This window comes from Anser brachyrhynchus, assembly GCF_964034855.1.
Source record: "Anser brachyrhynchus genome assembly, chromosome: 5".
NCBI lineage: Eukaryota > Metazoa > Chordata > Aves > Anseriformes > Anatidae > Anser > Anser brachyrhynchus.
The window spans coordinates 6001048-6024597 of NC_137699.1; the positions used below are offsets into that span (position 1 = coordinate 6001048).

Consider the following 23550-nt stretch of genomic DNA (forward strand, 5'->3'; position numbering starts at 1 on the left):
TTCTGCAGTATCCCCTCTTTTCATTTTCCCATCCAACAACCACTCCTCCTCTTCCTCTCCAGTAATTGTTAGGATCCCCAGAGGAAAGTGAACAGAAGCCATTTATATCAGTGGCCTCCAAAGCACGCTGCATGCACTCCAGGGGGTGTGCAAGACAACCCACTGAGGGGCAGGAAAACTTTTTAATCAATAATATGAAATAATATTGAAAAATATTATTTCTTATTGCATCCTTTTCTAACTTCTACTTTTATATATGTCTTATAATTTGTGTAATATACTACAGTAGTACAAGTATATGTACTACAAATAAAATAACTGTACATATATTGAAGGTGCATGCTGAAAAATTTTGGTTTTGTTGTGTGGTTTTTTTTTCTTACTGATACGGCTTTGTAATCAAAAAAGTTTGGCAGCTTTTGGTTTATGCATCTTCAGCACCAGGAAACTGCAGCAGCATTTCCTCCTTTGCTAGGAGGAAGTAAAAATAATGGGGGAAGACCTACATACAGGGAAAAGTTTTCAAGTGGGCTGCATTTTCATTTAGGCAGATAACTGCAATAAGTGATTTTTCAGAAAGTTAAGTGCTCAGCTCACAATATGTCTAGCAGTTCAACAAAATCCCATGAGATTCTGATTGATTCTCGAAAGCTGCCAAAGGCCACTCAAAATCCTACTCCAAATGATTTAGGTTCAAGTCCATTGACTTTTGAAGATATTTGAAATTCTAAATACAGCAATTACTTATACCAATGCATGGCTTTGCCAGTTCTCGTACAGCTGTAAAGTTAGCCTATTTTTACTTAAATTCCCTTTGAAGATTAACAAAAAAGTATCCCTGCTAGTCAGTCAACATACTCTCCTCCTCCTCCTCAAAATCACCTACTAAAATATTTACTTATTTATTCATAGTCATTACGGAAATTAAATATTAAAGTTTCTAAAACTTTGGAGAAGTTTTACTTAATGGATACCTTCCTTAACATCACTAAGAAATAGCGAAGCTAGGCAAGCCATATTGACAAGACCCTCTTTTTAAAAAGTAGGCTACCCTGTCTTTTTTTTTTACCATTTCTGTTCCAGTGAGAGCGACACTAAGCACTTTTTTCAAGAACCACATATTTTGAGATAAATTCCTTTACTCCACCTGAAAAGTTTCCAAGCACTACACAGCACTGACTCCAGCTCTGAAATTTTCAGTATAGCATCCTCTAAAAATCAGAGTTCAAACACGGCTCTTCAATAGCTAAGAGGGCATCCAGAGTAATGCAGTTTTTTTACACAACATTTCTCTCACGTATTTGGATATCAAACAATGAATACCATGAAACAGAACGCTTAACCAATTTGTTTTTCCAGTCATGCATCCCGTTTCTCCAAGTTCTAGCACCAGGAGTTCACAGTATACTGTAATTAAAACAGACACTTCTCTCACTGAGCAAGGACATTAGTGGGTGACTGGTTTCGTATTTACAGCACCAGTTTCATACAATACTTAAGCACATGGTGACCGCTGAGCATGTAAGAACTCGATTTAAATAAAACTACCCATGTTGAGTCTAAGTTCTCCTTGAACCAGTATCCATAATTACAGAACCCAGTAACTAATGACAACACATCTGTGGCCCTTCTGCAGTTTTCTTTCCTGCCAGGTTGTATCCTGACAGGCCAACAGGCTCTGAAGAGAACCTCCAACAAGATTCTAAGAAAAATGTTTCCATCTGCTCTTTATTTCCTCACCTGGCAGTTTGTACAAGGCAAAAGTAGAAACGGATGCATGCTACCCCTGCGAACAGAACTCTGGCTTTTCTTTTTGTTTTTGATAAATGAATTTCATCCTCTTGTTAGTCTTAACTACCATATCACACAGTGTAGAACAGCAGAAGCTAATTGCACGCACTGTCCACACATGAAGACAACAAATGCCTTTCAGATGCCTTATCTATCTACTTTCCTCTCCTGCCTTTGCGTTTCATAACAGAGCAGCAAGACAAATGCATTCAACTGGCCTTCATCAGATCAACCATCATTTTACACATCAACATCAATTACTGCAAAACCTTCCTCTCATCTTTTCCTAGGAAAGAATCTAATCCGACAGCCCTCTGCATGTGGTCATCATCTACACTGCCTGCACTGGAAAGGTCCCCAGGAAGGTACAGCTGTACAGATTGAACAAAATGTTTTATTTCATCTCCGGGGGATGCTCTTCAAACTAATGAGGCCTCTTTTCACTCATCTTTTCTAAACATTTTCTGGGTTTGACCACCAAAGCAAGGCACTCAAACCAGGTTAGTTTATTTGACTCTCTTCTGAGCACATTATTTTATCTGTCCTTAAACACTTCACTAAAGAGCAGCACTAGAAGCCAAGCTCAGTCTTGAAATACAGAAGCAATAGCACAGCTGTGCAAAGCCATATCATTTAGTTCACCTAACGCAACAGGTCCATGTCTTCTCAAAGTGGATGGCAGAACCAGAGGAAGACAGGCTCTGCCTGTTCTTTAGATCCTCAGCTAAGACTCGGGTAACCTGGGAACGGTTCATACCTGTGACCCCCTCCCCCCCCCCATACCTTTCAGACAGATGCTTGCTCAGGATTATCTTCCCCCACTCCCTAATTCTTATACCCACACCTTCCTGCCACATAGTCACATACCTTGGAAGCTGCAGCCATATTTTCCTACCTCTCTCTTTTCTGAAGCACGTTTTCCACCAAACTCTCTTCTCCCCAAAGATGTCATAACTCACCCAGCGGCATGATCTTTAGAAGCTTACATAGATTCTGGAAAACCAGTAACCTGATGGTGCAGAGAGGCTGCATCCCTCTAGCATGCACATGCAGGTGCTTCTGCATTTTTGAAGATACTAGACCCTCTGCATATGTAAGCACGATACCTCAGGGACAGAAGCCAAAGGATGTCTGTGACAACCACTGCCCAAGTGAAAATGCAAAACTATACAATCAGTATTAACAAGATTACTGTTTGCAAGTAATTAGGAATTTACTGTTCTAGCGCCACATCTGGCTGCTTTTTACATATCCTACCTGTTTGTGCCACCAAGTGGGTCCAACCACTCCAAACTGCTCCGATCTTCTCATGTGAGAAAAACCGAGTGTCTATCTTCTTGGGCTCAGCAAGGAAAATCTCTTCACTTACTAGCTGCCCGTGTTTGTTGCTACCCCAGACGTAGAGGTGTCCTTCATCTACAACAGACAAAGTAGTAAAATGAGTTGAAAGTGACATACATAGAACAACACCACATACATGCTCTGCCTCAACTCAGTGATTTTGAGGAAAGGACAATGTCTTTACCACATACACACAATTAATAATTAGAATATCAGTAATTCAGTAATCAATAAGTAATCAGAATATCAGAAATATTTGCCAGGGCCTTAACAACGAAATGCTTGTTTTCTGAGGGCTGCACTGACTTCCTGAAACAACCATAGCTTACGGGTCAAACTGACTAGACCTCATTTCTACTGTGAGCACCTCAAAGATGACTGAAAGGCCTTTATAGCAGAAGCCAAGTTTTATTAGAAAACTAACCACAGTCTTTAACTCCTCCGACAAAAAGCTTAAATCATCCTGGGGTCATTCACTGAGCACCCACCTCTCAGCCCACTCTGTCCTTACAGGTCAATGTTTAACTTCACCCCAAACCTTGGGCTCAGTACCCTAAATAACCTTGTAGATCACAGCAAATAATATAACTACCTTCCAGTACCTGGGAAGCTCTGACAGTCTCTTTACAGGAGCTGCAGTCTCCCAGTTCTTCTTGTAGCTCTTGAAGCCTTCAGCTTCAGCAAATTCACTAACTCCCCCAAAGCGCAGACAGTCTAATGTTCCTTGCCCCACCTTGCTCAGTTACTTCCTAAGGGAACATGGCACAGCTAAGAAAATATAATCAAAGCAGATACTACCCATCAAAGCAAAATTAAAGTATTATCATGACTCAAGGCACTGCTACACAACTACTGAGACTTCTGTAAGCAATCACTTGTCTTTCCCCATCCTCTTTGCAGAAGCATTTGTTCAAGTACCACTCCAGAATTCCACCCACAGGGATAATTATATTTACAGAAACATCCACAATGTTTCATGTGGTTCCCCAATATAAGCTGGAGTAGCTCACAGCATAACAACCAATTGACAGTAACAAGAGAACTGTTCAGATGAGTCCTTCTGCAGATATCACATATCATTGGTTCAATCTTTTCAGCACAAGATCATTCAGCCCAGGTTCTAGACCTCTGTGTTATAAAACATAACCCACAAGCAGCACATAACGAACCATGAGCTGTGTCAGACCTCCTCAAGTTAGGCCTTTGCCCCCCTGCACGAGCAGAAGAGATGCCATACACACCCAAGGATAGGCCCAGGAAGACCGCAAACCGTAACTGGCAGCATAAAGTTGTTCAGTGCACCAACCCACTCAAGGCTTCTAGAAGTCTCTCACTAAAATTAATAAATTCCTTTTCAGTGTGAAATGAACACACCTTCTAGAAAGAAAAAGGACATGACAGAAGCAGCTTGTTTCAACAAAGAAAAACACTATGGGCATCCACAGGGCATTTTCCACAACTACAATACACCGCCTCATCGCCTGTTCCTCTGCAGAAGGTGCGTTTAATTGATCCTAAGAGGTGTCACATGCTCAAACCTCATCTCATTTCTTGAGTAGTGTCTTAAGTTTTTGTTAAAACCTAAGACTTGGCAGCAACTTTTTTTTTTAAATGAACTGCCATTCATGTTTGTAACAACCCACTTCAACAGTTACATCAAAAACCTCCTGATTACTGGTGTTTAGTATCCTACCAGCAGGTGGCTCACAAAACAGAGCCAAAGAAAATTGCGTCATTGACCATGAAATTCCTAGGAAAAAAAGTCCCCAGAGTGATGCTCACTTATGAAATACTACACTCCACAGTAACTTAAAAAGAACAAGCATCTTTAGAAGTTAATGCAGGTTGAAGGGCAGTATAGCAACACATTATTAAAAGAAGTTTTGGCACCTAATTTGTTATATTTGCTACCCCTGTTGCCAAATAGACTGCTCTCAAATAAAAAGCAAAACCATGAAAGAATGATCTGTTCACTCTCTAAACATACAGAGAGTGCTAATTAGCTAAAGCACATTCTATTTGTCCTGACAGTTCTTCACTAATCGCATACAAACTTTGCATCTCAGAATTCAATGTAATTGACATCTAACATCTCCCCATACAACTAAATCTCTCTGCATAAGCAAATACTCCAGTACTTCATTTAATGACGGCAGAGGTACCAGATGGCCGCATATTTGCTAAGAACTTCTCCTTATGAAGTTTGGTATGGAGTTGTCTTCATGCGGTTCAATGTATTTTCCGCACTTCAGAATTGAGAGATTACAGATGAAAAGATATTCCGTTTACCCTTCTCCCAGTCTGCCAGAAAAGGATTCTTTATTAGACTTTCACTACCAGATATTTAACATGCAGCACAGAAGCACTGCCTAGAGATCAAAGAACAAATGGCGCAAGTTATGCAAGTGCCTATGTGATCAAAGCAATTTCCTGCAGCTTTTAATAAGCCTCGTGCTCTTACATTGCCTCACACAGACAAGCACACTGCTGTAGTAGAACTGCCTAAAATCTCATGTTCCCACACAGCGCAGCCATCACTTCAGGTGGCAGAAGCAGGATAGCCACAGCAGCCTTTCCTGCCACCTAACATGCCCTTTCACACAACGGGTTGTGCTCAGGCCAGCACTGACCCAACCAGTCACCTGACGGAATGTCACACTGCAGCTGCAGAAGTTTCCCAAGTCCTTTCAGAGTTTCTAACCACTACGAGCCCAGACCCTTCCTTATTTATATGGGCTAAGTCATACCTGACCCTGTGAAGACAACACACGGATCTCAGAATTCAACAAGCGAATCCATGTCTTAAAAACAAGAAGTTCTCACAATCCAAAACCACTAACCAGCACTATGCCACATCAAATTTCACCAGCCCAGCCAAAATTGACAGAACTATCCAAAGCACAAAGCCCCTTTATAAGTTGAGATGAAGACTTTCACTTCTGTATCTAAGTCCTACCTGTAAGTGACACGGAATGATAGGAGCTTGCAGTAACTCTCTTAACTTTTACATCTTCCAGGCCTAGAGAAAAATCAGTCTTGTAAAATTGGTAGAGCAGATATCATTTCATGCATAGATATAAAATACAGAGCTGTATCAAGTATAAGTAACATCATGATAATGAATTTTATAACAAAAGCTTCTGCTTTTCGGTCACAGATACTGCAAGACTCAGTATCATTTCTCCCCATAGATTATGAACTTGTACGCCCACTTTGTTTCAGATAGTCTACTACATGCTTACAATACCAAGTGGCTTAATAACAAAAGGATGCTACATATTATTCAAAATTGTAGAGGTGTTAGAGCAGAAATACAAAGAAATGACATTCCTGGATTACCTGTCACTTCACAGGGTTCCTTTGCAGACAGGAACAGGGGGAGCGTTTTTCCTTGGTTGGCACGCTTTGCCCGAGATGCCATGCCAGTGCCCCACTGCAACACCAAGCCACTCTCTTCCCAGAGTAAACACAGAAGAGATTAAGACACAATAACCACTAACAAAGTAACTTAACTCATTAATTAAAGGTACATTCACTCAATTTTCACTAGTTGGAATTATACTTTAAAAGCCTGTTGTGCCAAAACCAGATGTCACCAGGGTTATCCGTATGTTTAGGATATAATCAAGCTACAAACAGTTCTAGCCTCATTGTACAGGTAACAAAAAAAATGCTAATGAGATACTAAGCTGAGGCCTATATTAGGAAGTTATCAAGGACTCAGTAACAGGATTCCCTTCTCTTTGTGCTAATTTGGTTGTGCATCCAGCACAGTGAAGGAGTAAAGCCACTAGTCTTCTGCTCAAGAACTGCCAAAGACTTGACAAAGCCCTAAATCAAAATGTCTTCTAAATGCAAAGCTCAGGACAGCTTAATTCCCAATATTCATACAAGCACCAGGAATCCCACTCTTCTTCCAGGTGTCTCCTTCACGCCCTCAGTCAGACTCCACTACCTGGAATCCACACTAAAGTTCATGTAAAAATAAACTCAAATAGAAGAGCGTGTGCAGTTTTTTATTGCAATGCAATCATGCCAATTGCAAGTTTTTGATTTCTAATTATTCCATGAACAAACTCAAAGTGTCTAAGAAGAGCAAGAGAAATACTTAAAAATCACAGCCCTCCCAAGCATACACACAGGAGACAACAGAAGAAAATCAGAGGAGCAGATTTTCAAAGGTGCATGTGTGAACTCTGAGTAGGTCTCTTCTCTCCCCTCAGTAAATGAGCAGGTTCATTTCTGTTGTTTTTTTTTCCTCCAGGTGTCTATTTCAATTACATCATTAAAATAGCCATGTTTCAGGTGCAGTATCATTTTGAAACATCTTATACAAAATTAATTCTTTTGCATATCATAATTTAATGAAATCAAAAATACTATGATATTTTGATTGACCAGAAATATTTTTCCAGGAAAAGTCTCCTTTTACGCTTCTCTTCAGAACAGGAGAAAAGAATTGAATGAGTTTTCCGCCCACCACAAAAACACGTTGTTCCCAAACTTTCAGTTCTTGAAGAACAACTTTTCACCAGAGATTTCCAGGAAGATGCTTCTAGCACATTTACTGTCCACACATTATAGCATTCTTCGTTTGTTACTGAAGTGACAATACAATAACATTTACCTGTAGCAGCTAGGGCATGTCTCAGTCCTGCAGCAATATCTACCACCTTCTCTTTGAGGGACTGCTCAAATAAAAATAATAATAATATTTTTCACACTTTTTGCCTCTAAAAACAAAATACGACAAACACATTAGTGGAACACTATGAAACTAGTTCTCACAACTCCAGCCTGCATGTCACAATGTACATCAATGTTTTGTACTACAAACGAAGTGCATTCTGGCCAACAAAAATTAGTAGAAACATCTTTAAATATATATATTTATACCAAGCAAAGCAAATGGTTGTACAGCATTGTAGTAATAAATTAAAAGGCACAGTCAAAATCTGCATATAAAAAAAAAGGAATCTTGGCAATACAAATACATTTGTTTCTTAATTTTAACTTCACATTCCTCAACAATTATACCAAAACCTTCACAGCAAATACTAGTGACCAGCAGTAATAAGTTCCTTCAAGCAGTTCATGCTTCCTAAGTCCTGTGATCACAAACAGTACAGTGGATGGGCAACCTTCAGCATACGTGGTGCTAATAAGATCTTGCAACAGAAGACTATACCACAGCACGTGTGCGTTAAACAAGTGAGTTATGTCTGCACAAAGCACATCAATTCTGGTGTTTCCCCAGTTCTGATTACCCTGCAAATTTATTTTTCTTCTCACAGATCTTACACTACATGAAACAGGTGGCCTCAAGTCCAAGAATTGAAGAAGATACAAAACAAAAGAGAAAATATTCCAGAGTAATGAATGGTCCCTGTGGTCAGGGAGAAAACAGATTTGAATTAGCACTGTCCATGCCATCACTTTCAAGGCATCACACTGGAATTCTGTGATTCTCTGAATGGTGCTCCCAGGAAATGTCAAGGATATAGAGCACCAGGTGAGGTAACCCCTAGCCACTCGCAGACTACCAGCTGTCCTCCTCTCCTGCACTAATCCCAGATCGTCACAAAACTCAGAAACACAACAGAGTTTGGCATGAACCAGGAGGCTGTTTCTTGTCTGAGCGTCCTTCATGCTCCGAGGTTATCACTTGCATTACACATGAGAGTTCATTTGGATGGAAAAGAGTTTCAATAGTGTTTCTCAAATAAGGAGCTACAGTGTAAATTAGGGATTAATTAGAACTCCTGTGAGAAAATTATTTACCCTGTTAGGCTTCAGCCAACATCAAAAAGCCTTTCTGATATTACAGAAGTCTCAGTACCTACTACTTAAAACATGTTGAAACAAACAGTTTGAGGCTATATTTTGAACTCCCTACTCGCACTGAGCAGTACCTCTCGTACAGTTACCACCATAAACTTCCACGAGTTACAGGAACAACATGAGCTATGCTGCCAGAGTCCAGCCTTTAGCACTTACAGTTGAAGGTACTGGACAACAGAGAAATTGTTATGTAGCTTTCCATCCTATTTCCTTGGGAGCTGATACTGTTTGATAAATACTGGAAGTTAAACAAGAAGTGAGTCAATGTACTTTTTGGTTCCTTTACATGCAGAAGTAAAAATAATCTTAGTCTCAAAGTATATAACTGCAGTATATACTCTGTTTGATTTTCCTGCAGCTACATACTTTCCCATACTGATATTATTTTGGGAATGACCAAGCTTGCTTTTACCTACAGGTTTTTAAGACCAGGAAATAATACTACAGTTTTTACTGTGGGAAAGAAATTTGTAGTCATAAATGCACCTGAAAAATAGCACATACTTAAAAAACAGAACTGCACAAGAAGTGAAAGAGCAATGTATCAGAAGAATTGACATCACTAACTTTGTTGAACTCTGACACAGTTTATTTTTTTCAGGGTGGATTACTGCTAGTCTATTTTGTTTTACAAGGCATCACTCCAACAGTTAGGCACAAGCCTTGAACAAGGTATGCAAAGGTATGAGTAAATTCCAGGCAGCAAAACATATCTTGTCTCTTACAAACTTGAGGCAAAACTTCAGCTGAAGTCATGTCAGATGGTTTCATTAGCTTTAATGTCACTTCACATCACCTGAGCATCAGACTCTTTCTGCAGATGTCATCCAAATGCATTAATGAATTGTTCTAATCACAAGTGAAACAGACAGCTTTCCATAACAAGTGGACAACTTCTTCATACAACAAGGAGAGCAGCCTTAGCTTCTCATTTCTGAGTCTATGACCATCTTTGGTCCTTTACATTTCATCAGATAGACTGCTCCAAAAACAGTTGAATGGCCTGGCTTAAAGCCCACTGAGGTCACCAGGCCTTTAATTGCTGTAAGCAACATAATACTCAGAGCAATAAAGCACAATTCCTTTTAAATCTTTACCTCAATCTTTTGTGGAGTCAAGCATGGACCTGAAATTTGAGGAACTCCTAATTGTCCAAAAGCATTAGACCCACAGGACAGAACTAGGCCGGTACCTGCAAAATAAAGTGTTAGAGTCTGATCAGCATATAAGCAAAGCACCGTAGCATTCCAACAGGCAAAAGTATCACAGTGAAACAACTCAAGAAAGACCTAGCATCTCCTCTTACAAAGCCGCTGAGGACATAGGCTTCTGGTTTTACACATCATGTTTAGTAAAGTAGATACGAGGTGATACAAGAACCACGGACTAACTTAGTTTGCAATGCAAGTAGCTTAAAACTTGAGAGTGCTATGCACTGCACAAGCAATAGCAATGTGGAACTTTCAACGTGCTCTCTACATCACCATTTTTTCCCAGCCTCTACAGAGGCAGACTTACCTACTAATATGATTGTGAAATCCCAACCACAGGCAACTTCTTTTACATGAAAGCCAGACAGGGCAGTGCACAAAGTGAAATGCACTACATCTTCTGTGTGATTCAGTCCCAGCTGACCTTCTTTGTTATGGCCACACACACAGAGTTCTCCAGCACCTGGAATAATAAATAAAATCATGTTCACCTGACTGACTAAAAAGAGAAGTCTATATGCCATGAGATCCTGTGACAGACAAGGACAACTGACTGTATCATTTTAGGCACTGCAATCACAAAAAAAGAGAAAGAGCTATTCTGATGCATATGCATCTTCGAATAAGCACAGTTATATAGAGTCAAGGGCGACAATCCATATACTGTAACAGGAACCTGTTATCAGAACTGTTTCATACCATTCACATCTCTCTGTATCCCTTCTTTAACATAACTAGCCCACAGCAGAGCCTTTCAAAGGCAGACACTATTTTCTGCTCCTTACACTAGAACTTCTCAAGACTGAATAAGCTCCTACTTGACTCCTTCCCATCCTCAATATAGGAAAATTTACAGCCTTGTATGAAAAGCTGTTATATGAAACAGGTAAAGAAACTGTCTTCACAAATCCATTAAGTAACCACGGAAGATAAACAAAACAGAGAAAATTCCCCAAAATATTAACAAGCACCAGAGGAACTTGTTTTGCAACTAAAAATTTGCAACTAAGGTCAGAAACAAAAGCCAAAGATAGGTGGCAGCACCAAATCAACAGGGAAACACTTTTTCTTTTCAGGCTCAGTCATACACTCCTTGCAAGTGCAATGTTTTTACCAGTGATAACTGCAGAATGTCCCCCTCCTCCAGTAATGCTCTTAATGTCTTCACATTTGCAGGAAACATCTTTCAGCGACTGAGGTATCAGCACATCCTCTTTATGACCAACACCAAGTTGTCCATAGCTGTTTGCACCCTTCAAATACACACACACATGAAAAAAAAAGTTTAAAAAAAGTTAACAAAAAGAGATGCACTCAGCTCTGCTCCTATGAGCAAACGAGCTCATCAGGAACATGTCACAGGTTAACCTGCAGTATTTGCTCCTGAAAATCCCCCATAAGGAGGAGATTTTCAATCCTGCAGCTGTCACATAAGACCCCCAAAATTACAGACCACGACTCTCCTAGATCTGTTGCCATTATGGTTGCTACTGCAACCCCACTGTTGTAAGAAATAAGCTGGAATAAGTCACAGTAAGGCTAACTGTAGGCTAATAGTAAGACAGAAAGCCTCATTATCAAAAAGGATCACCACCCGTTTAATTTTAATCCTAATGGTTCCCACTCATCACCAAGATGTTATCCATGCCAACACTTTCCAGCAGCACGCCCCCAAATAAGATAAGACATGCTACCTGAGGAAAGCAGAATAAACTCTTTTAACTTAAAGTGGGCAAAATGGAAATAGACCACGTGTTTATAAAAACAAAACCAACGTCACTAAACCAATTTAGGTGCCCAATCCCAAAAGGGCACCTTCAGCACCAAACATTTTGTGCCTACAGAAGCGGTAGGCACTTGATGCACGAGCACCCGGCTGCCCGCCTCAGCCGGCGGCTAACAGGTGGGTGAGATTTGGGGATCTGAGCTCGAGAGGCTGCTCCAGGCGCGGTCCGGCAGGCAGCTTTGGGGCGTTACCACACCACAGACCCACCGTCCTTCTCAAAAGCTCTGGTTTTAGCTCACGATTTGCGAGGGATCCGCACACCGTGAGGAGCTGCAAGGAGGCAGGTGCCTGGGCAGCCCGGAGCCACACACGGCGGCCGCGGGGACGAAGCTACCCACTGTCACCCTTCCCACACCAGCGGTGCAAAACGCGAAGCAGGCGGACCCTACCCCCCGAGGCTCGGGGCCGGGGCCACCACCGCCACCTCACGGCTCCCGCACGGCCCCGGCCCCGCGCCGCCACCTCGCGGCGGGCCAGGGCCCGGCTACCCCCAGCCGCACCGCCCCCGGCACCCACCTACCCAGGCGAACAGCACCGCGGCCATGGGGCCGGCAGCCCCACGTCCTTCCCCTCCCGTCCCGTCCCTTCCCTTCCTTTCCCGCCCCACGGCCGCCGGGGAGGAAGAGGCGGAGCAGGGGCGGGCTCCGGCGGGGCCCCGCCTCAGCCCGAGCCGCCCCGGAGCGTCTACCCCCGTGGGCGGCTGTTGGGGAGCGCCTCACGGAGCTACTCCCTCGCCAACCCCGCCCCAGTCACCTCTCACAAAAATATATAATATTCTCCACGGAATGAACGCACGGGGGCAGAAGAGCCGAATCAGAGCGTAAACACATAAAATCTTAGTCAGAAGGGAGTGCTACAGTGCTAAGTAAAGGTTTATTTGCTCCCGCTAATCACCAACAGGGCGTCACTATTTATTGACAGGTAAAGCCTCCACAGTCACAGAATCACAGAATCATTTAGGTTGGAAGAGCCCTCCAAGATCACCTAGTCCAACCCCTGACCTAACACTAACAAGTCCTCCACTAAACCATATCACTAAAGCTCTACATCTAAATGTCTTTTAAAGACCTCCAGGGATGGTGACTCAACCACTTCCCTGGGCAGCCCATTCCAATGCCTAACGAGTTAAAAATACTTAACAGTATTTAAAAACACTTAAATTGTTACTGCTCTACACATAGGCAGAAAGGTTGGGTGTGTGAAGCCAAACATAGATGTTAACCCTGTGAAAATGCATCCTCTCTCTATTACTTTTAGCAGTACTTATGTTTTCGTTACACAGGTGCAAATAAAGACAAAATTGCTGTTTTTTTCCAAAGTATTTGAAATCAGGTGCTAATTTAGAAGATGTAAGATTTTCTACTCAATGAATACATAATTCAGGCAAAGTCTTGTAGTAACACAGATCTATATTTCAACAACAGAATAATCCAATCATTTTTTTAAATGCAGCTGAGTATTAACTGTTATCACAGAAGCGGACAGTACATCCTCCCTCACTGCTCAAAGACTGGCTCTTTTTCAGGAAGAAGAAGCATCTAAAGTCTATTTGAAAGTGTGACATAAACTGACAATGTTGTAGACCACAATTCTATATGTCCAAAATATTATTAAAAAAAAAAAACAGTAGGTTAATAAAGTCACAGGAAAATTAAATCAAGTCTAGATAAACAGTGAATGTGTTTGGAAAGATAGGGCCAGTGATTGCTTATGGAGCAGATGCAGCCTACCAGAAGGCATATGAAACAGTCATTATCAAGCACAGAGGTTCTCAAAAGTCCTTTCCAATTCCCAAAAGACTTGGACCAACATCTCCAGTGCATTTGCAATTTCAGTCAATTTTCCCAGTGACATCCACAGTTGCAAACTGTTGCTTTTCTGTTAAGATCTACATATGAAGAATCAGTGCCTAGCACGATACAAAATACACCCTACACACCACAGATCTTCCATTCAAATGTATCATTCCCTGTACATATATATTCATTTCATAGACAGGGTGGCAGAAACAGCGGGCAGTGCAGCTCTGTACAGCTACACAGGATGCTCGAAACTACTGTAGGACACTGATTCCTATCAAATGTTTGGATCTTTTCATTTGCTTGATGGTGAATACAGGTGTTCAGGCCTAGCAAAGAAGAAACTAAATCCATCTTTGTGCAGCTTGCAAAGTCAATGACGTGACTGAGCTGTCAATGGGTTGTTTATTCTTACAAAAAAACCATGAACTTTGGCCATAACTAAGAACTTAAACACCAGAGTTTAAAATGAGAGCCATTTTAGAACTGGGCTTCACTTGGTCCTGTGAAGCCATTTTGAATATTGAATTGTAATTTGGAAATGGTTTTAGACATTGCGATAAGTCACTACGTGATGGTTTGCTATAATCTTGGCTAAATTTATTCAGTGAGGAAAAAGGCAAATGATATTTCCTTAGTGTCTTCCCTCAGGTGCAATACCAGGGACAGAAACAAAAATCCTGACTCTGAGCTGACAGCAAATCTCTTGAAATAAGCAGAATTAGGATTTCATGCAACTGCTCTGTATCTCTGCCTTCTACTAGAAAGATGCTAATCAGTACAGTTGCAATTCTTTGGGGGAAAAAATGACCTCTTTGAAAACAGAGATTTGACCCCTCCATTTTAGCATGATGAGCTTCCAGCTATTTGTGTCCTGATGCCTGGATTGTAATCAGTCAAGTTTTAAACTTAATAGCACAGGCATAGAAACACTGATTACTATAACTTCCATGCTATAAAGTCTACAGTACTGTAAAATTAGCAGCATAGACTACTAGAGTCAGACAGACATTTCCCTGTACCAAATTATTCTATGACTGCCTCATAAGCCGCCCTCTGAAGCATCTGCTCCCAGCTCTGATCCACAGACCACAGCTGTGGTCCAGTCTGGTGATTTCTCTAGTCCTCTGCTAGCTTCTGAAAAGGAACTCTAGGACTTTTTTATCCAGGGAGGATAGAGGTGGAGGAAATACATTCTGTAAGTGACTTTAAACAGAGAAACAAATAAAGTGATTATCCTTATGGGCCATTCACTCTTCCATTTGTAAAGGAAAGTTCTGCATACAGCACATTACACGCCTAGAAAGAAATCAATGGGGAAAAGAAAAGAGTTGTTGAGCACACCACCACACTGATGATGGGAATGTTCAACTTCCAGTTGTTTGTCCATCTTGCTGAGGGCATCGCTGACAACGTCCAGCTCATGACGTAGCTCATTCACCACGCTGGCAATGCTCTTGGTGTCTTTCAGGATCTGCACACTTTGAGTATATGGATTGTACTTCATGCCAAATGGGTGCTTGATAGTTTTTGCAAACTCTCTGTTCAAGTAAAAAAAGAGAGGGAGTTTAAACAAAAGACAAATGCATCCTCTGTGTTCAATCAGTATCAATAACCGCTTTCCTAAACCACTTTCGTGATAATTATAATTACTACATAGTTCATCATCTCTTCCATCCAGTACATGGGAGACCAAGCAAATATTAAATTCAGCTTTCCAGCCCCAGGAAAGGTAAGTATAAAACTGTGCTAAGAATGAAAAGATTTGATGCTGCTGCTGAGAGATGCATGAAGTCAAACCTGCTTCTACAAAACAGGGAAGAAAAACTGTACCTCATCTCTTCTTTTGCTTCTTCAAAACTTTCAGAAACAAAGTAAACCTCCTGGAAAGTCGTAATGAGACATTCTTGCGTGCAGGTGACCTTTGGATCAAAAGGCTTGACTTTGGCACTGCCAGAGAGCGAGTGCTGGGTAACATAATGCGTTATCGTGTCAGAGGAACATCACCACCAAAAGAATCCATAAGGAAGAAGACAAGAAGCAAAAAGCAAATAAAAAAAAAAGATGACGTGAGGCCATATTTAGTGCATTGCTTCTTAAAACATGTCTGCAGGTGTACAGTGGTTTAAGCTTAACGAACTGAGTAACTCTGAAGGGTTATATTCCACCAGTAAGGATCAAAAATGGGGTTCTTCAAACACAAGACTGCTTTATAAACAAGAGCAATATTTTCAGAATCTGGTTAAACCAGCAGTCTTATTCTTACAATAGGTTACTTGGAACCTAAGGTTAAGAAATACCAGTCATACGATGCTTTCTGAGAACAACACAGGAGCTGCTCAGCATGCACCCAAAAGGACACTGCCCTGTAATTAATGCCACACTGAATTCACCTAAAATTCATCCCTACAGTAGGTACTGAGGAGTTGGTTGTGTTTTGTTTTGTTTTGTTTTAAAGTATTTTTAGAATTATACCTCATAAAAAAATGGCAGAACGGCAGAACAGTGACAATAATAATCATACCTCATAAAAAATGGCAGAACAGTGACAATAATAATCAATATGAGCAAAGAAAAGAGGAAAATAAGCAGTGGTTATTCTTACCTTGAGCTCACTAAATGAAGAGAGCAAGCCAGCCCCATAAACTGTTAGCTGTCCCTCTTGCTTGTGCAAGCCAAATTCTACAGTGAAGAAGTAGCACTGAAGCAGAGAAGGGAGTAAAATAATTCAGCCTTCTGCAAAGATGCTGTGGTGAGCTAGATGGAGGCATTTCTATTTGCAGTTGGTGTCAACCAGTTTCAAATGGCATACAGTCATCACTTGGTTATCACTCTCAGATATCAAAAGAAGAAGGAACCTGAATGGAAGGGTGAAGAACCACAGGACTGCACATTTCTAATAAGAAAGTCTGGTAATCAGTTCACCCAGATAGGCCGGAAGCTGTTAATCCCAGTAGGATCATGGAAATTTAAATCTGTTTTGAGAAATATTGTCGTGACATGACAGGTTTGGCTTAAAAGAAACACTGGACAGAGAGGACCTTGGTGAATGACAGCCCATTACAGTTTGTTCCTCATTTGCTTAGTGTTCTTTAAAAAATAACGTTTAGTTTGCTGGATTTCATGATTCCTGCAGGTATATGGCAAGGAGTGGTATTTTCTTAGATGGTTTAATTCTGCTCCCAATGAAGATAGCAAAAATTTTACCACTAGCTACAATTGGCAAGGGAAAGAGGGAGGTCCTTTCATAAGTTGCATCAATTATTTTTCGTGTAAAATTTTCATCTCATAATATTTTGGCCAAAGCATCTAGAAACTGTTATCTGGAAGTAGGATTAATTTACATTATTTGAATTTATTGGCTAAAAAATATCTAATGCTAGTGCTCAACACAGTTAATGAAAAGATCATATTGTTTCAATTCATTTGATGCATTAAAGATACAGATTACATTTAAAATCGTTGAACCATGTTCCTGGAACTAAAAAAGATATTTATCAGACAAATCAGACTATAGAATTTCAAGCTGGAAGAATTGAGCTACCCCCAGAAATGGCATCCTTATCTGATAGCCAAGTGAAGAAAAATACGGCTCACATCTTCCTTAATTTATTTTATTATTATTTTTTTTTTTTCCTAGCACGGAAACTCGCTATATGCTCTAAAAACTGAAAACCTGTGGAACAGGTCTATCAGCTGGCATGGCTAATGTTGACATGACTCTCCAAATTAATTAGACAGAGTGGGATCAGCTGAGTAAAGCACTAAGCTTTAAAGAGAATCACTGGGAACTGAAACACTCACTGTTGCCAGTTTTTGGACAGCCTCATCTGATGCCCCAAGTGATGCAAGATCAATTTCCTGGGAGAACTGAGCAAAACTGGGTTCAGCCAAAAGAGGGACGTGGCCTAGGAGCTCATGGCAGGTATCACTGGAAAACAGAAAAAACAAGAAACCTCATCATCTTTCTTCATTGTAGAGTGAAAAAGCAACACCATTAAACAGATACAATATCTCATGTGAAACTTTAATAACTAAAAGACAGAGAAGTATCAAATCAAAAGACAGAAGTATCAAATCAAGTTCAGCTGAAAGCAGCTAAGCAGGTCATACCAGCTCTACAAAAGTATATAAACTCAGATTTTTTAGATGAAGATGTCTAAAATTAAGATCCAAGCTGCACATGTATAAGGCAACTTTGCCTACAATGACACCACTAGGAGTTGCCCAATAATGTGCTGTACTTTTGAAAATCCCATGCTTCTGAAGGTGGCACTTGAGCATGCCAAAACATCATTACATTCAGCATGAAGACCGAGTCTTCGGCACTTTTAAAAATAAGTTTTCTTGCTGGCATTCTTGAACAGCTTGTAAGTAGCTTGGCTTCATGCTGCCAGATTAAAAAATGCACGTCTCATTGTACCCCAAGATTAAATGACTCACAGCTCTGGTGTGTAGAGAGGGTCCGAGCTGCGTCTGACATACTGAGTGCAGTGAAAAACTCTGAATGCTAATCCCGCCAAGAAGTCTCTGGGTGACAGATACCCAGCAGCAGGATGGATGGTGAAACCTGTCGGCTCTAAAAAGGAACAGAGAAATTGTACGTAAGTTTAACGTAGAACTTCATAATATTCTCATCCCTGCTGTAACTGGGGTAAATGCCACAGTGCTACTTTGGCTCAAGAGCATGTGGGAAAATTAGGCCTGACTAGAAAATCAGACCTAAACTCAAGAATAGCCAACGTGTAATAAAAATGTCCCTACCCCTGTATAGGATTTATTAAGATTTTATGCCTACAGCCAACACAATACAATTAGGTATTGCTTCAGCCAATCCTGAGTCTCTTTATAGTTGGCATTTGCACCCAGATGTCACTGTTTTTGCATATCCAGGACACAATGCATTAAAATCCGGTTGGCAGAAAGACCATAATTAAAACAAACAAATATTTCACTTTTGGGTTTCCCAGCCAAAACCAGGACACCAAGGATCATTTTTGGTGCCCACATAACAGCAGTGTGATTTGCAGTGGACTTTAATTCCTTTTTTGTTTAAGAAAATTAATACATTACCTTTCAGGAAGCAGGACACATCTTCCAGCTGGGGAATATTGTCCTCCCTGTACCCACAGTATTTGGTGAGCAAGGGCAAGTTTTTAAGGTACTCTCTGCAGGCGTGAGTTGGGTAAAGCTTGTTAAGCTCTCGGTATACAGTCCCCCAGGTCTTGATCTCATCCTCTGTGAATTCAATCTTGGGAATTGGGTCACCACTAAAAGGAGAAGAGGACAAAAGGACATGCCTTGATAAAAGGCTTATACGGATGATTCATTTCCTTACTATTATTATTTAACTTTCATATGGCTGTGACACTTGGTCAGGTTTAAGACTTCACTACACTGCAAAATACACAATGATATCTGGTCTTCATCTTGGAGAGCTTTTAGGCTGAGGGCCTTGCTCTCTTTTCCACCTAAATCAACTGATAGGATTCTTTACATTGACCTAACTGGGGTCTGAAAGCTTTGGTCTTGTAAACAGTTTCTTCAGTGTTTTAGCACCAGGAGTAACATTTAAAATAATGGCAAAACCTTTAGTTTCAGGAGCTGAGAATGCATCCTTTTCCCTGTAGTATTTCCCCTACCTGTATACAATTCCTTTCCATTATCTTTATTATTATTAGGAAAATGTAATTCCCTAAATTAGCAACACAATGTGTGGAAGCAGCTAAATATATGTTAGGTAAAAATCATGCTTCTGTGCAGAGGAGATGAGTGTCTGTCTGAACACAGTAATTGTAGTCCATCTCTCCTAATTAGCCCTTAGGATCTTGATTAAAGTAGATTATGTCAAAGCTGTGATCTAAAGCCTGCTGAAAGCAACTCGAGTGTCATACATTGCTTCTGCTGCCAGCTAGGTAACCAGCAGAGCAGGTGCTTTCCCAAGGGAAACTTGACAACCCACCAACAGTAACTGCCTGTGTGCTGGTGGCCAGCTGCATTAATGCACAGTGCAGTAGAGCTCTAGACACCCCGTGTTTCTAGGTCATTCCCAGTTGAGGAACTTGCCATCTAAATTCACGCGTACAACAGCAACGAGAAAATCACGTTCAGAAAAAAATTATAGCACTGGGCTATGAAACTCTTGCAGCTTTAAGAGCTCCCTCCCCCAGGCAGCATCTCTAAAGAACGAAGCTCTTTGAATTTCATTTTGCAGAAGACTTGTTATCTGTGCATCACATGCACTATTTTAAACCAGGAAATAAAACTCCAGTAGTAACATTTGCCCAGAGAGTTTACACTTAGTGGTCAATGGGCTCTATTCCGACTTTTGCCTCCCCTCCCTCTTCATCAGAAAGGAGACCCATCTGCCCTGACGGAGGACGTATGTCCTGCCACAGGCAGCTGTTCAACGTGTCGCCCACCCCTTTTTTTTGCTGCATCCACTTCCAGAGAAGCAGGGAGCAAAGCTAGGGCCTGAATGAACCACGGTGCAGGAAGCCCACGCTGCCGCCACTGCCCGTCCAAGGATCAGTGCTGCCACGGATGCCACAATGGCTGCACAGCTGCGAGCTGATCCTCAGATTGATCAGAGACCCAGGAAGCTGTAAAATGGCCTAGATCCACCTTTTAATGTGCCTTCATTTCACCCCTCCAGCCCTGATTCCTGAGCCAAGTCTATCTCAGTGAGATCAGAGGCCAGGGACGTGAGCCCCTGCTAGTCCACTCCACTATTATTTCAAAGCACCTGGGAGGCTTATTCTGGAATAAGTTGAGCTTACTGTTTGTAGTTCATAGCCAGGTCTGCAAAATACTTCCGTCTCTTGCGATAGACATTGTCTTTGAAACCCTGGGGGAAGGTGAGGAGGGAAGAAAAAAAGATTAAATGAGCTTTCAAGCTGTACTGTGGGAGTGTGGCCATGGGGGTCGACAAGCCCCATGGTTGGTGATAACATCAGACTCTTAACGATGAGGCCATCAGGAATGTAAAGAGTTTAGAGGGAACCAAGAAGGGTGATTCAGGAGACGCCTTGCTGTCTCGGACTGCTTGTTCTCCAGCCGTTAAGGCATGGAAGTTGCTGGGTGTTTGCTGCTGCCGGGCAAAGTTGTGGACCAAAGAACAGTGAGTGGGAAAGGACTGCTGTGGGGCGAATGGTATAAGAAGGGAGCCTGTCCTCAGAAAAGGAGTTGAAGTTATGTCATCAGTAAAGTAGTAGCAGTTACTGATCCTAAAAGAACCCCAGTGTCCGTGTGGTCTTTACGCCACACTGTACTAAATAAATAAATTTAAAACAAGACATATGACATTTTAGTATTTTTATGCGACCACTCAGGGCCCAGACCCAAAGTCCTTACATGAATAAGCCTTGCAGAAAGGCATGGGATCTAAACCCAGTGACAGCCTTTTCTGTACTAGGAAAAGAAGCAAACCCCCCATGAGAAGGTGTTCAGACTCACAGAGGCACCGTTGAGGGGAAGGAAAGGGAGGAGGAAAAGCTGCATTTTTTAAAAGCAAGTTCCACAAGGTACTTTCCAGTAAGGATTGGGCACAGGGGGAGGAAGATACTTACTGGATGGTCAGCATCCAAATCGGACCCATACCTCAGCACTCGGTTTGCACACATATCCAAATCTGAGTTCTTCTTTGGAAACCAGGGAACGTTCTCCACGTCTAGGGAACGCATGGAATCCACAAAGTTATTAATAACACCGAGCGTGCTGAGGGAGGAAATGCTACTTTCAAGTATGGCTATGGCGGTTACAAGCGAAATCTATAAATTAAAAGGGTCGTGAATAGGACAAGGGAGTCCACTGCCTATCTGGCACCAGCCTACAGCTCACACTTCCTCCTCTGTCACTGCCAGTCTGCCTACAGAGCACAGCGGACTCCCAATCTTCCAGGGGAGGAAACGGTTAACACAGGGTTGCTACTACTATTAATGTTACAGTAGCATCTAGAGGCTCCTGCTGAGCAAGGCCTCCTTGTGCACAGTGCTACGCCAGCCTTCTAGGGCACAAAGCAGGCAAAGGAGTCAAGAATCCATTTGCTTGTGGTCCTTGGGCAGAGCAGGTGTAGGCTGGATTCCTCCCATCCTGCTTTACTGACCCTGGGCAAGAAACAGTGCTCTGTGCTTACGTGTCCCAGAAACATCAGGCTTTGCTGAGGGGTTTGCTGGGGAAGAGGAAGAGAAGGAGGCAATTTTAGCCCTGCAGCCTTAGAGATGCATAATTAGTTTTACCCCTGTTTTTTTCTTTCTTTCTTTTCTTTTTTTTTCCCTAAAGCCATAGAGTTTTTACAAAGCTCTTGCCAGAGCTGTTAATATACTACAACAACCAAAGGACTTCTTTCTCTCCCTATGCTCTTTAGTTTTCTTAAAAATGGACAGGGGAAGTATTTAAACTGAGATTCCCCCTAATTAGGGCTAGAGTAAGCAATTTTTATCCGGAAGACACCATATCTCACCCCTCCCTGCCTACCAGCCTGTGCCAAGTGCAGTGACTGAGAAATACGTGGGACTGACTTTGTGCTGCCCTGAATTTTGAGCATCTCTTGAACTAGGAGCAAAGGTAAACAGGATGTGAAGCATCCCAAGAGTGAAAGGCACCTTTTCTTTCACACCGACTAAGTAACCATTTATGACGAAAAGTGGTTAAAAAAGAAGTTTTTAAGTCAGGAGCTACACGAGGAAATTGCAAAAACCATCTCCCACTCTCTCCAGAACCTGAACTGAACTGATGCCTGTCAGTATGACAGCTCTGTCACTGTGGTACGCAGGCCACAGCCCAGCCCTGCATTCAGACTTTGCCTTTCCATTGGTCTCTGCTGGTGCAAGGACTCCCACTTGCAGCCGTTGTGCTGTGCTGGGAAGGGATGGGAGCACAGAAAAACAAGCAGCCAGCATTTCTAGAGGACACCAGCCAAGGCAGCCCCCGCTCGCATCAACCACTCTATGTTCACTGACAGCACAGAAGCACAAACCTGATAGCTACCCATGGAAAACACTGTATGAATGCAGATGTGGGCACCTTAAACAAACTTCTAACACGCTGAGAAGTGCGATAATGTCTTTCTTTGTGCACATTTGCCAGAACTGCCCTTAATGCTTACCATCTTCCTGCACATTGAAATGTTCTGTTGGGTTCATAGAGACAATGCTGACATGGGATTTGAGGAGCTGGAAGATCTCCTTCAGTTGTTCCCTGTTACTGTCACAAAGATCTCAAACTTGGAATTTCATCTCTTGGATTTCCGTGACTCGATGTGCACCAGATTTATATGCTTCTCCTGTTTTGTAAGAAGCAATGTTTTCAAACAGATTGACTAAAAAGTAAAAGTCGTTATTCCAAAAAAATATTCTGTTGCCACAAAATATTTGCCAGCTATGTGAGTTTATTTTAGTTATTTGGATCTCCTGATGGCAGTTTGCTTATTGGTGGTAGTCCAATTCTTCCACATCACGGGCAAACACAAAGCAAAATAGTCAAATGCATAAATAAGGCTGCTGATAAGAGAAGTACCTGAGTGTTTGTTAACCTCAGCCTGTTGGCCCAATTAGTATAACAGCGGCATATTTTGCATTCAAAGTGAGGTGGAAAAAGCTAACAAAGGAGAAAGCTTTGTACTTGCTAATGATATGAGTAAGCATAGCTCAGAAAGCGATTCAGCAGGCTTTGATTCACTCAGAAAATAGGAAGAGAGCTCTTCAGGCACTTCTGACAGCACAGCCTTACCATGAGCGTGCTCCAGTATCAGCTACTGTGTTCATATTCATCTAGGATGTTT

At 41.7% G+C, this 23550-nt stretch overlaps 2 protein-coding genes across 2 annotated transcripts in view; both read right to left on the minus strand.

Moving 5' to 3' along the window:
* The window catches only part of SERGEF (secretion regulating guanine nucleotide exchange factor), a 150317-nt gene extending 137671 nt beyond the window's left edge, over nucleotides 1-12646 (minus strand). Inside the window, 8 exon segments of the mRNA XM_080593530.1 lie at nucleotides 3049-3207; nucleotides 6089-6151; nucleotides 6472-6585; nucleotides 7760-7820; nucleotides 10071-10165; nucleotides 10492-10647; nucleotides 11299-11437; nucleotides 12491-12646. Of these exon segments, the coding sequence (XP_080449656.1) occupies nucleotides 3049-3207; nucleotides 6089-6151; nucleotides 6472-6585; nucleotides 7760-7820; nucleotides 10071-10165; nucleotides 10492-10647; nucleotides 11299-11437; nucleotides 12491-12514 (811 nt within the window). The 5' untranslated portion in view covers nucleotides 12515-12646.
* A 2414-nt stretch (nucleotides 12647-15060) lies between these two features.
* On the minus strand, nucleotides 15061-22574 carry LOC308196560 (tryptophan 5-hydroxylase 1-like; the record flags this gene model as incomplete). Its single annotated transcript, XM_080595696.1, has 8 exons — nucleotides 21338-22574; nucleotides 20549-20616; nucleotides 18843-19039; nucleotides 18213-18348; nucleotides 17574-17700; nucleotides 16375-16470; nucleotides 15603-15736; nucleotides 15061-15310 (listed from the first exon to the last, which is right to left on the minus strand). Exons 1-8 carry the CDS (start codon nucleotides 21449-21451, stop codon nucleotides 15061-15063), a joined length of 1122 nt encoding a protein of 373 aa, XP_080451822.1. The 5' UTR covers nucleotides 21452-22574.
* Between the last annotated feature and the right edge of the window lie 976 nt (nucleotides 22575-23550).